At 35.3% G+C, this 13340-nt stretch overlaps 1 protein-coding gene across 5 annotated transcripts in view; it reads left to right on the top strand.

Annotated features, from left to right (window-relative positions):
* Positions 1-13340, top strand: part of ZFPM2 (zinc finger protein, FOG family member 2) — a 308046-nt gene that overhangs the window by 121310 nt on the left and 173396 nt on the right. For 3 of the 5 annotated variants that reach the window (XM_039387657.1, XM_039387658.1, XM_039387656.1), the window contains one exon: positions 9329-9382. The exons of 1 other annotated variant lie outside the window; for it this stretch is intronic. In XM_039387657.1, coding sequence (XP_039243591.1) covers positions 9329-9382 — 54 coding nt within the window. Of the gene's footprint in view, positions 1-8960; positions 9218-9328; positions 9383-13340 lie in introns of those variants that run through there. One more of the 5 variants, XM_027717553.2, reaches the window with a different exon arrangement.

A 13340-nucleotide genomic window follows, 5' to 3' on the forward strand; every position in this document is an offset into this window, starting at 1 on the left:
CATCTCTCATGCATATCGAATTGAAACTATGTGTGTTGGTTTTGCTGGAAATGAGTCATGCGATAAAATCATGAGGATTCCTTTGTGCTTTTATAACGACAAAACTGGTATGAGCAGAGATGAAAAAGTAGGTGGAGCTGGCCTTGAAAGAGGTGCTCTAAATCCAAACAAGCTGTATGAAATGGCATTGTCACAAAGGAAAATTGAAAAATACGGCAAAAGGAACTTCATGCTTCAGAAGTGTTTCTTTTGCAGGTAAATATTGCTGTGCAGTCTAAAGCTTTAAGTACCACAGGTCTTCTCATGAAGATACTCTGGGACATTTTCAAAAATTTTTTTCTCTTAGGTGCTTGTGTCCCAAAGCATCCTTATCATGGAGAGACTTTTAAAACTTTCTGTTGGTTGGTATTTAAGGATTGACTCATGGGTACTGGCCCTTTCTTTCGCAGAAAGGACTATTGCAGAGCAAGATTTTAAGATGGTGTAAATCAGGATAACACCTTCCATCTGTCTTAGCTTTGAACTAGCTATAACTCTCATTTGTTGGTACAAACATGATGATTTAATTCTGTACTCAAAAAACAGTGCTTAAGAATAAACTTGTTGAAGTAATGGTGTATGGACAAACAGAACATGACACCATTCAAAGAGAACAATCCTATCCTGCAGTCTTGAATATTAAATGGCAATAACAAGACAAATAGCTGTGCATGTTTCCTGACAGGATTTTATTCCATTTTATGTCTGAGTAATTCCTTTCACCTTCCCGGACTTTTGATTTGTGTGAGTGAAAATGAGAAGGCTAGTTGTGTTCCTGGTGAAACTGTAACATTTTGAGTGAGTTAGAGAAAAGGTCCAGTTTTTTGCTTATACTTGTGCTATTTTATAATTTAGGCATATTCTCCTAGTATAAAGTAATCTACAGTTATCAGACTACCTGCACAGCATAGGAAAAGTTACTTTTTTCAGGTATTAAATTTGTAATTATTTCAGTGATGGCTGAGGGCTCTTACCATTTGTTTAGGTGAGTAACTACCAATTGGAATTAAATTTATGAAATAATATCTCCTTCCTTACATAAAAGAAGAAAAAGTAGTTTCTTTGATGACAGTCTTGCCAACCTGTTTCTGTTTCAGGTGGTATCTTCCAGGTTTTTAGGTCTCATTTTTCACCTCAGTGTTTGTTTGGTTTTCGTAATAGAAATAGTTTCACCAAGTAATATTAGAAACTTTCTAAAATTATAGGTGCTATCTTCTTCAACTGTCTTTGCAATTATGATACGGAAGTATTGCGTCAACAACTTTCTAAATATAGTATGCAGTGGTGACACGAGTTAATTGAACAGTTAGGAGATAATGCAGTATCATTGATACGATTTACTATGTAATTACCATTGTTTCCAGTGGAGTTATCATGTTGCTACCACCTAATATCATATGTTATTTCGTGATAACTGTGAAATTAACTTATCATCCTGTTTTGAGAGACTCTGTTGGTCTTAGACCAAACCCTCTCCACCAAAGTTAAATGTAGGAACTGGGTAATAGAGTGACCTGCCCACCAGCTTTGGAGTGTGGCAATTAAATCATAAGTCTTACAGTAAATCTTTGAAAGAAGCTTCATTCAAAATCCTGAATGGCTTAACTTCTAAATAGTCTTTCTTGCTGCAAACATCTATCCATCTGAATGAGTCTGGCACTGTTTCTACAACATGAAGAGAAATATTATGTAATTCAACAAAAGATTTTAAATGTCTTATATTTAACACTGTCTTTAAATTTTTTGTGTGCAATGGGTAACAAAACTGTTTATACATAATAGTTTACTATATTCACCTTACTAATCTATTTCTTAAGTTTCATAATTTTGTTATGATCTGAGGTTTTGCATATGTTATCAGGCAATGATTTGGTTGGAATTTCATCTCAGTGATTTGTGGAAAGTTCCCAAAATATGAGGAAATCAGCAAAAACTTGAAGAACCATGTCAGTACCTGTTAGTTTAAGTAGAAAGTAATAAGTAAGAAAATAGAAATAAGTATTTTATTTTATTTTTATTTGGGTTTTGATATAGGTGTTTTTTTTGTGACAACCTGTCTCCAGATGAAAACATTGATAAGTAGTTCAAAAGTCTGCAGATTTTCTTCTCACTTTTTACATGTACAACTGAAACTTAAGGTGACATAGTATTAAGACTTAAGGTGACATGGTGTTAGACTGAAACTTAAGGTGACAAGTATTTGCATAAATGTATATCCTGTGTTTGTGCATCTAAAAATTATCTTGAAGCAGTCAGTTTTTTATAATTAGGCTTGTGTCACTATTTTCTTAATTTTTTCTTAGAATGAAATGTGGCACATTTCAATGTAAATTAATAACACTTCCTTTTATTTTCCTTCTAAAGTTCTTCTTGTTGTTCACATAACATGTTTTTTTCCTCATTGACTCAGCAAATGCATTAATATTAATAGTCAGAAGAAACCATTTGAGCGCTTTTAAACACATTTATGTAGGATATGTGGAGTAACCTGAGGGCTCCAGTAAATTCATCTGCTATTTCTGGAGACAGTCTTTTTATTTGTTTTCATGAAATAAGTTAAATTGACTGCTTATGTCTGAATCTGACTTTTATACTACAGGACAAATAAAATATGTGAGTACTAATGAGAGGGTCTTCAGAATATTGTACCATGATACCTTCCCTGTTATCTTCTGATGTGGTAACTTAGTATCATGTACATTTAATTCTAACTTAAAGAGACGTTTTGTTCTACTAAACAGACATTGGTTATACTAATAGGCACCAGGCTTTGACTACAAATATTTTCAACATAAAATAAAAGGATACATTTTTTTGTTTTCTATTTAGATAGTGGATTTGATATATTGGAAGGGTTGTGGAATTTTGTCTATGTCTATAAATACTACTTGAAGTTTCCTCTACTGAATTCTCTCTAGTACACGGCTCTGGGGCTCGTATACAATTGGATGCTTGAGCATAGGTTAGCACAGTAAATCAACTGAGCTGTTGTGTTGGAGGTTGATATTTAAAAACAAACAAGCAAAAAAAACCCAAAACAAAATAAACAAAAAACCCAACTGAAAGCAAACCAAAACCAGGGAGTACATGGACAAGAGTACTAAACATCACGAGGGAGTCAGTGGCACTTCGTAGCTAGTAAGACAGAAATATTTTAGCAGTTCTGTACTACCATGCTAACCTTTAGTTTCCGAGTATATTAGGTAAGAAAAAGCCTTGAGGAGACTGTAGTGCCTTTCTTCCAAAGTGCAGGATTTTCTCTCCACATCAGTTTTAGATGGTATCTGTGATCAAAGGGACACACACTGTTCATATGCTTCCTCTGTACTTCAGAATGAGGGGTGACCTGGAGGGTGTATAAGTGCCCTTGTGTGGTTGCCTGGAAACTTTGGCCCACACAAGTGTCAACTTTCTTTCATGGTTATAAAGGAAGACTGAGCCTCACAGAGAGCTTTAGTCTTAGAGAAAAAAGGTCCTTGTGTGTTTTAAAACAAGTGTCTCACCAGGAGATAATGGTAGAGCAGTGGGTTATAAATGATGTATTTTGTTCGCTTCGCCTTGATAATGGCACAAGGGAAAAAAAGTTCATCGCTCTCTTATCAAAATACTGTGACATTTCTCCTTCAACTCTAAAATTTCCTATCACATTCTTCTGCTGCAACAGCAACTAAATTTACTCGATTTTGGAGACGACATAACCTCTCATCTAAAGGTGTCTTTTATTTCTTCTTTTCTCTCAGCTTATACTTAAGGAGAAGCACCAAGGTTGCTCAAAGCACTGTTTTTACAATGAAGTAAATTTGCTTTTAAGGAGTTTATACATTAGCTAGTGACTACTATACAATGCCATGCAGGCTTTTTTTCTATCTTGTCCAAAGGCAGCACGACATTTTCTATTGTCATGTCTTTTTACACTGATCACATTTGTTCTTGATGATGTGTTTTTAATGGAGCAAAACACAAATTAAGGTAAGTAATAGCTGGAGATCAAAATCACTGAAAAACAGTTGCACTTTTCTTGAATGATAGCTTATTTCCAGTTAATACAGATTACTGTTTGAGACAAGAGATGGCATTTTTTGTTGCTGCAAACAAGTATCTTTATGTAGCATTTTCAGTTTACAAAAATGGAGGTCTGTGTGCCCACAGTATGTCTCTCAAACTCAACATCTGTGTTCTTTGTAAGGGTGTTGTTTCATTCCCTCTGATGGGAATATCTGCACAAATGCAGCTGTGCTATTCTGGGGCTGTCTCGTAAATGCCTGTTCAAAGCCAGCTGAACTAAATGGAAAGTGACACCAGTGGGTTTTGGATAAGTTATGCCTTGGTCCAATACAGAGGAGCAGTATGGTACTACATGTAGTAGGCTGTGTTTTGTCTGCAGAAGTTGCTGTACAATCACTTATAAAATTACGGAAAACTGTTATCCCCGGGGACTGTTCTGTTTCCATGGCAAACATCGTAAAATAAAGTGTGTAAATCCAAAGTATATGTCTATTTACATTTTGATAGTTGTTAGTATAATGATACTAAAAATCAGTAGTGTAATATTCAGCTTTGTGAAGCAGATTACCATAGTGGAAATTCAGCCATGCATCTTTCACCCCATATTTTGCCTGCACAATTTCTAATATGGATATATCAAAGAATATTATAGAACTATGGTATATTACTGTAAGTAACTGAGATGTTAACAAAAGTAAATACTGTTGCTAAAATGAAGAGGTAAATCTAGGATAGAAACATATCTAAAAGAAAATAACAGCTTAGTGTGCATGTGGAGGGTAGCCTCGAGTCAAGACTGCAGGCACAAAGATATTCTGTTTCTTCCAACAGAGCAAATATTGAAGAACAGCTATAATGCTAATATAATGATTGACTCCTTACAATGGACCCTGCTCAGAGTTATAATGTTCTCAGAATTAATCTCCAGAGACATCTAGAGGATATGTGACATTCCCTGCAGGACTTGGGGCTGCCTACTTCAGTAACAGACTTCTGATAAAAAGTAAAAACCCCATGCACTAATTATGTGCAACTGCCCCAGTACCACATGCAAATGTGGATAAAAACCCTATATATGTGTAACTCTGTTCTGTGCCTGGTGTGCAAATGTTCAGTTTCAACCAATTGTGACTTTTAATTCAGAGAAGAGTTTACTACTGACTGGATCATCCTTTGGGAGAAATTAAAAGTGGAGTAATACAGGGATACCAATGTTTTATGATATATATGATGACTGGGTGTGAAATTGGGGATAAGTGAAAGCTCATTTGATGTTACATACTTCTCTTTCATAGTCACACGGTAATCTGTCAGAAGATACATTATCTTTAATCATAGTCTTTTGAAACACAAGCTTATGGATGGACTACTTCTGAGATGCATGACACTATTTCCATATTTTTCAAGAGAAGACACAGCCATCTGTTGCATTTGAGAAACTGCAAAGGATATTTTTATAAAAACTGCGCTTTTATTAACAGTAGAACTCAAGAAAAGCTCTTGGATCAAAATGCTATGTTTTTATTAGCAGAAACTGTGAGATTATGTAGTAATTAAATTTTTATTTGCATTGGAACCGTCAGTGAAAACATTCAGAGTACTCAAGATATCCCCCTTCCATTTGCTCAAACAGTCTTTATTTCACAGTTCTAGGGTCAGTGGTGCAGTGCATTCACATTTTAATCAATATATATATATGTAGTTTAAATATTAACCTATAAATGTATGCTGAGATCAGCTGGGAATTTTGGACACATGGCATCATGCTAAGTTAAAGAATAATTATGAATGAAGACAAGAGGCCGGCCCTAACCATACTGGTTTACCTACAGTGGTAAGATATGACACAAAAATCAACAAGTCCTTTTGGACTTGAAAATTGTCACCAAAAAAAAAGTGTTGAAATTCATTTAGACTTACTTCAAATGGGGCAAAGTAACTTAAACACTACAGTTTCAAAATTTGATTGCCACCTTCAGGCTAGGTAGTATGAAGTGATGGGGCATGAGATGTGAATCCAAAATAATCACATTCTGTAATAGTAAAAATGTGAATCTGAAACGCAAAAGCATTCCTTGTGCTTTCTGAAGGCATGTTGTAAGCATGGGAAAACCTTAGCATCCAAATTAAGAGACTGAAGTAGATGTAGCAGCCCCGTGTTCTTACCATGGTACGTTTCCTGATTACACAGCAGTTTCTTGGGGATCTTTGATTACAGTTGCCAGAATTGAAACATGGGCTAAATCTAAGCGTCTGTCACACTCGTGACAACTCAGTGGCCTTAAACATAGTTTGAGGCTTTGGCAGACAACCCAAAATTTGTAGTACAATAGACAGGATATTGGGATAATTTTGGCTTAGCATTCCAGGGGCATAGGTGAATGGGAAGAAAAAAGCAGATGTCACCAAGAGGCGAAAGGTACTTTTGCACCTTTGCATGAACAGATGTGCCTACACACGGTAGGTGTAGATTGATCAGCATGTTGCTTGATTGCATTTGGTGATGTTATTTGTTTCATGTGATTGAGACCCCCCACAAAATAATCTACATGTCAGTCTGACCTGGATCTGGTCAGTCTAGCACATATTCATACCAGGATAGTTGGGAACAATATCCATTTGGCCATGCGAGCTGTAGGAAACACTGTGCAAATCTTTTGAAGACTATGGAGCCTCCTCATTTGTTTGGGGGTTCAACACAAAATGGCAACTTCAAAGTAGAATTTGCTTTACTATTTGTCCCAAGATTATGAAAAACATGAGCTCTTTATAAAAAATATTTCTTGCTTTTCGTAACAAGGATTTCAATAGCTTCTTTGGTGTACTTTACAAAAAATATTTGGTTTAGGACTTAAATTTTTATTTTTTTTTTCAGTCTATAAAAACTTTACAATGGCTACAAACTATAAGAAGGACACTTTTATGATGAAGAGATGAAAGGAAGGAAGATGACAAATCTTACCAGGAAAGAATAATTTTTTTTTTCTGAAAGCATTATAAAATTCATGAGTGAATATTAACAAATACCGATAATTAAGAAATATAGATTATTTAGATGTAGATGTAGAATCTGTAGATTTTAGTCAAATATCAATAAACTGGTACACAAAATTTTATTCTCCACATGCATCCAGTTTAAATGCTTGGACATAAATGATGCTAGACAGTCAAAATATGGTCTGGTGCTGTATATATATGGTAGTCTCTAAACTACAGTTTATTAAAAGTGTTACTATCAAGCAATTTGGGTGTTGCCAGAATTGAATGACATCTGGAAGAGCGTAATGAAGTACATATGAATGAAAAAGCTGGAAGTAATTGCAAACATCAGAGACAGAAGTCATGCAAAGATGCATAGAAAAGCCACCTGTAAAAGGGAAAATGAACTTGGGAAAAACATAAAATAATCAACTTTGAAAGCATATATTGAGAAGAAGAAATTAAAAATGTTTTTGTTATTGATTTTGAGATGAGCAAGTTAAGATGTTTGTTGCTACTTGAGCTGGATGCAGTTTTATTAGAATTTTTTGATCTATTTGCTTTCAGGTGGCCACGATTGCTGAACTCCATTCTATCTAGATATTTCAATGTGAAATTATAATACATTGGATGAAAGTAACAAAAATAAGATCAGAAAAAGAATTCCTAATAGATTTCCTTGCAGTACACAGTATGTTGATGTACTGAATGCAGGGGCCACGATATGGACCCACTATATGGGTAATTACAGTAACTCTTAATTTTAAGGTTCTCTGACTGTTTTTGTGGAAACCAAGAGACAGGTCTGAGGAGATAAGACTAAAGATGAATGAGAAGAAAGAAGAAAACTGAAAGACCCTTGTAAAAAAGGAGTGATGCTCTGTGTAGTGGGAATGAACTTTTTGGTTTATTGTGTAAAGAAAAGTTTTATCCTTGTAACAATAAGGAGGTTTGATAACGAGGTACATTAGGTTGGTAGAACACATAACATCAGACAAGGTAAAAAGATAAGGGACCACTGAAGAAATGAAGACACTCCTGCATTGTCTGTATGCACACACTCTTGTCCACACACATGCTCCCAGGGAAGAGGAAGGAGAAAGTTACTGGGACACCCAGTAATTTGTTAGTTTTGGTTTGGTTTTGATTTTGTTTTGTTTTGTTTTTTTCTCCTATGCTTTTCTTTGTATTTAATATTAAATAGGAAGCTGGGGCAGGGGTAAATAGTCCATATAACCCTTTTCCTCTCTCCACTTTTGGCCCATCTTCTCCCAATTGTTTTTCAAGTAGATAAGATAATTTACAGCATAATTATTTTCTCTAACTAATATGTAAAGCACAGGAGAACAAAAATCATTTAGTATAGAAAAAGTATGGTTTAGGGTTCAGATATGTGAACATGCTGTTGTGGGTTAGCAAGTTTCATACATTTAACTTCTGGTAACTGTCCATTAGTGTGCTTTAGATTGTGAATTCAGAGGGATTTGACTCAGTCCTTTGACCAACATTCATTTAGCCAGCCTCTGTATTCCCTTCTACGATTTACAAGCCTCAAGCCCAGCACACATCTGCATTTAGTGCCTTTAGCAAAGAGATTTAAAGCCTCAAAAATGTCATTATGTACAAGAGGCATGCAGGGTGGGCGAGATAAAATAATTGGTATCAACATTTCTCCATTGGTAGGCAAAGGCCAACACAGCAGTTTAAACCCCAGAGCCCTCGGGCAGAACCCTAGAAAACGTTCTGTTATTAGCAATGCCTTTTGGTAGGTGAATAAAGGAACTCCTGAATGGTCTTTTCTTGGTGTAACTGCTGTGAGTGTAAACATATGTTTACAAGGAGAGAAAGCAATAATATAAAAGCCATAATGATTGGAATTTGTTGCAATTTCTTTTAAAATATTTCCACACATTGAATGCTACTTTCTTGCATGGTAAAGCGGATCACAGAAAATACATTGATTACCTTATTGTAAATCGTTTGCAGGTGAGAGATATTTTATATTATTACTTGTGCAGAGTCCCACAGTCATGAGATAAAAAGACCAAATGGAAATTTTACTTGATGGAGCACATGAGATACTTCCTGTTGGGGGCTGCCAGTAGTGCAGCAGAAATGCCAAAAGGAGAGGTATAAGGTAGAAAAACCACAGCAACTGCAGCCTACATTTCTGGAACTGGACAACATGTATCAGGTAATCGTTTGTCCATATGTCCTTGTACAGTGTCAGCATTGTGGTTTTGAATGCAGGGGATGTGACCTTTTTATGGAGAGGCATTCATTTTTTTCCCTTCTTGTTTCACAGACCTAGTGCAAGAGAAGGGCCAAGACTGCAAAAGCAGGCACTGGGGGCTTTCAGGTATGTGATGTCAAACGCCTGAATCACAAGACAGTCACTGTGACAGGGGCACCTAAGATGTTTGGGCTGTCTCTAGAATTCCCATCACCTTTAACATTGCACTCCATTATAAATAAAGGCTTTTTAATTATCTCTTCAACTTCTGCAAACATTTTACAATTCTCTCCTGTAAAAACAAAAAGAACAAAAGTGGAACAAGGGGACAAGGACAACTATGAGGTGTTATCCTCAGCTAATTCATTGTACACACTTTTGTACCATTAAAAGGACTATGATACAGCAACTGGCAGATTATGACTTCTCTTAGCTTCAAGCAGATAATGCCAGGAAAGTGAACAGAGACATGATATAGTGAGTCTAATTTATCATACTGTTTTTCTGCCTATGAAGCCTTAAGTGGTGAAGTGTTCAGGTTGAAATACTGATCAAATTCACAGTTTCTAGGGGGTGGCTTTCAGATTTTGTGGAATGGAGTAAGAGTGAAAGAGCTGTTAAACTATCAGTAGTTGTTAAGCTGTTGGAATCCTGAACTCCTGGAGAAAAAAAACTGAAAACAAACCAACAACTTTTTCTGCACAAAAAATGCAAGCACTTTCCTCCAGAAAATGTTGTTTAAAAAGCTACAATAGAATCATAATTTGGATGAACATTTTGTAGTTAAGAAGTCACTCGAGTGATCTGAAAAGCAAAATGTAGTTTTGAAAAATTTTTTTTTTGTAAGGTTGAAATGGTCTAGTGTAGTGAATTTTAGATGTGTTTTAAATTGCCATTCATTTCCTCTATGTATTTTTTCCCCAGAGTCCACAATTTATCACCCTAACATATTCCAGAGAAAACCACTACAGAGTTGCACATTTTTCATGACTTTCTCTTTTTAAAAGAAGAACAGTAACTGTAAAAATTTGCTTTTGCATATTCAAAAATGCCTTTGAAAACATTTGTGCAAAGAAGGAAGTAACTTCAGAGAGTCATTTCAGACACTTCAGTTTTCTGCAGAAATCCATAAACTGCTGAGAGGGGGTGAACTGGTGATGGAGTGTAGAAACACTACAAAATTACACTGAACCATCATGTTGAATATGCAAGACCTATCTGAAACCTGCTGAGGTCAATTAAAATCTTGATATTAATTTTCGTAGGTTTCACATTAACCTCATTTTTATTTTTTGGAATTGCATTATGATGGATTTATTTTATCCTCAGGCTTATGTGCTTCTGTCTTTGCAGTTATTGTTAAGTCTTCTAATAATGCTTGTTTTAGTTTGGTGTTCAAGTTCTGTTCCTCTCTGTGAGAAATAAATGTATAATAAAAAGAGAAACCAGGACATGATTGCGGAAAGATGGTGTTCTCATATGCCAAATGTTCTAAAATGCCAGATTTTGTCTGATGGAAATATTTAATAGCTTGACTCTAAATTATTTAAATAAACATCCTTTATTAAATAAAAAACGGTTGGTGTGATAGTCTGTAATCACCTACTTGAATTACCCATCCTTGTAGATCTTTTTTCTGTTGTTCTGTCCACTATTGCTGATAATCTTGAAAAACTCTGGGTCTGTGCTTCTGGATGCCATACTGTTTTAGGCTCTGCATCTAAGAAAACACTAACTAGTCTTATCTGTGGCGCATCATTAGAATGCATTAGTTTATTTTTGCTATGCATAGGTACAGTTTTAATATTACATAAAATGTGACTAGATTCCAATAGTGGTGCAGCTGTGTCTGTACAGTTACATGGTCCAAAAAACTTGTGAAAATCATTTTCTGTGTTTCCCCATGAATCCACAGTGTAATAAATTGTATCAGTCTGAGGATAAATTACAGGTATGAATTTTTTCATGCTATATCTGGCAAGATATCTCTGAGTCAAATAAATAAATCAAGATTGTTTTTAGCCCACCAGTTCCATGTGCTTCAATGTCTGTGTCTCTGTGTCTGATGAAAAGCAGTGTGCCAAGAAGCAGAATTCTCACTGTGCCATCTCCCATTCGATGCAGTCTGTATCCTTTGAACACTAAAAGGAAAATTACAATGAACTGATCACTCTCTTTCAAGCTCTGTCTATACAGGTTGGTATTAACGTGGCAGGAAAATGTGTGCAAAAGCACACTGTGGTACAGCACTGTAAAACTTGAAGTGAAGGAAGGTATGTGAATGAAGCCCTTAAGCAGGAGGGGAACCTTTATATTAGCCTCTCCAGTTAGAGTTCTTCCCATAAAAGTTAGGAATCTAGAGTGGTTAACTGCCCTGGGGGCTAATTTAGACAAATTTGAATAGCTAATTCAAAATGCTTGAAGTAATGTCACTGAGAATTGTCTGCTACTAGCATGCAATATTGTTCTATACAATAATCATCTCTTTAATCAGATTACAAAAGAAAACATTGACTCCCTCTGTACCTGTGTCCAGAGAAGTTTTTGTAACCCATTCTTATGTGCATCTTTTTCGTCATTCAGATTGTCATGTTATTTTGTAACCATGGAGAAGCAGCGAGGGATGCCTCTTGGTCGAATTTAGATTTCTCCGGCTGAGTGCAAACCAATTTTTGAGAAAAATGAGAAAACATTTCTTAATGTAAATTGTACTGTCACTCCCTTATATCATCAGTGCAAAATGGATTTCTTTCCAGATCATCTGAACTGTATAATTAGCATATTGTTAAAGCATAGGTTTGGATGTGCAATATTGTATACATTTTTAGTGGCTAAAGATAAATGCAGTTACAAAAAAGGAACTAATAATTGGCCAAATAATAAAAGTAAAAATTTTCAGATAAAACTGGGTTGTCTTCTAACAACTTTACTACCATTTTCTCTCAAAATTATTCTTTGTAGATTTTTTTTTAATCTACTTCTGTTTTGAATAGGAATGACTGAAGGGAAATGTGAATAAACATTGCTCCTAAAATGTCATAACCCTTCTGAGTGGGATTAGGTGTTTCTGAAAGAGGATAGGATTTCAAGTCAGTCATCAATTCCAGAAATATTATATGTGATTTTGGTGCTGTCCTCCCCATTGACTTAATGAAGAATCTCTAGCATTATTTTCTTAATCATATTATCCTACTGTTTTGGTTTACAAGGCAAGGGTAGGGGCTAATTGAATGTAAATCATCTGGCAATCACAGTTTGCTTTACATTACTATTTTATGATGGTTTGTATGCTTTAAATTTCAGAATTATCCATATGCTACACAGCTCAATAACATTTTAAAAATACAATATAGTTGCTGAGTTTAATTCATTTATCTTGCCTGTGTATTTGGAGCATGTATAAAATGTAACTTCTCCATCATGTCATAAAAAGTTATTGCACTCTTAGGATCATGAATTCAAGAAACATGACATAATAGACTGGCAAATATGGCCTTGTGTCTTCTGATGATGATCCAAATCCACCCACTTATCTTGATCTGCCTATATTGTTAACAACATGGGATGTCACACAACAAATTTTTCATTTTAACTGTTCTTTATGTACAGTGCAGTGTGGAATTTACTTTTTATTGCCTTTCGGAGGGAAGTATCATACCTCTCGGTGAAATAATGGTTTTGTCAGACACTGGTATCTTTATTGTGTAGTGCTTTTAAATTCTACACTATTTATACCAAGCTCTCATGGTGTAGGACAGGTGAGATGTGATGCCTCTCTTTCTCCATGAGAATACTTAGAGCTTTTTGGATACAGAAGTGTACTGTTGATATGATAATTGTGAGGTCTGTGTTGTAGCTTCCAAACAGAATTATTTTGTTCTTCCAAGTACTCTATGAACATGCAAAGTGTAAACAGCTACTGGAAACAACTGACAAAACTAAACCTTCTACTCACAGTCTTCATAGTGATTTGCCTGCTTCTTCCTACTATAATTATGGTCATTAAAAAGAGTAGACATTGATTTGCTCTTAGAGGTTTTATTTCATTTGTTCATGACAAGGAGGAACAGCAGTAATTTTATTG

The sequence above is a fragment of the Pipra filicauda genome, unplaced genomic scaffold, assembly GCF_003945595.2.
Source record: "Pipra filicauda isolate LSUMZ 115617 unplaced genomic scaffold, ASM394559v2 scaffold57_size4234018_pilon, whole genome shotgun sequence".
NCBI lineage: Eukaryota > Metazoa > Chordata > Aves > Passeriformes > Pipridae > Pipra > Pipra filicauda.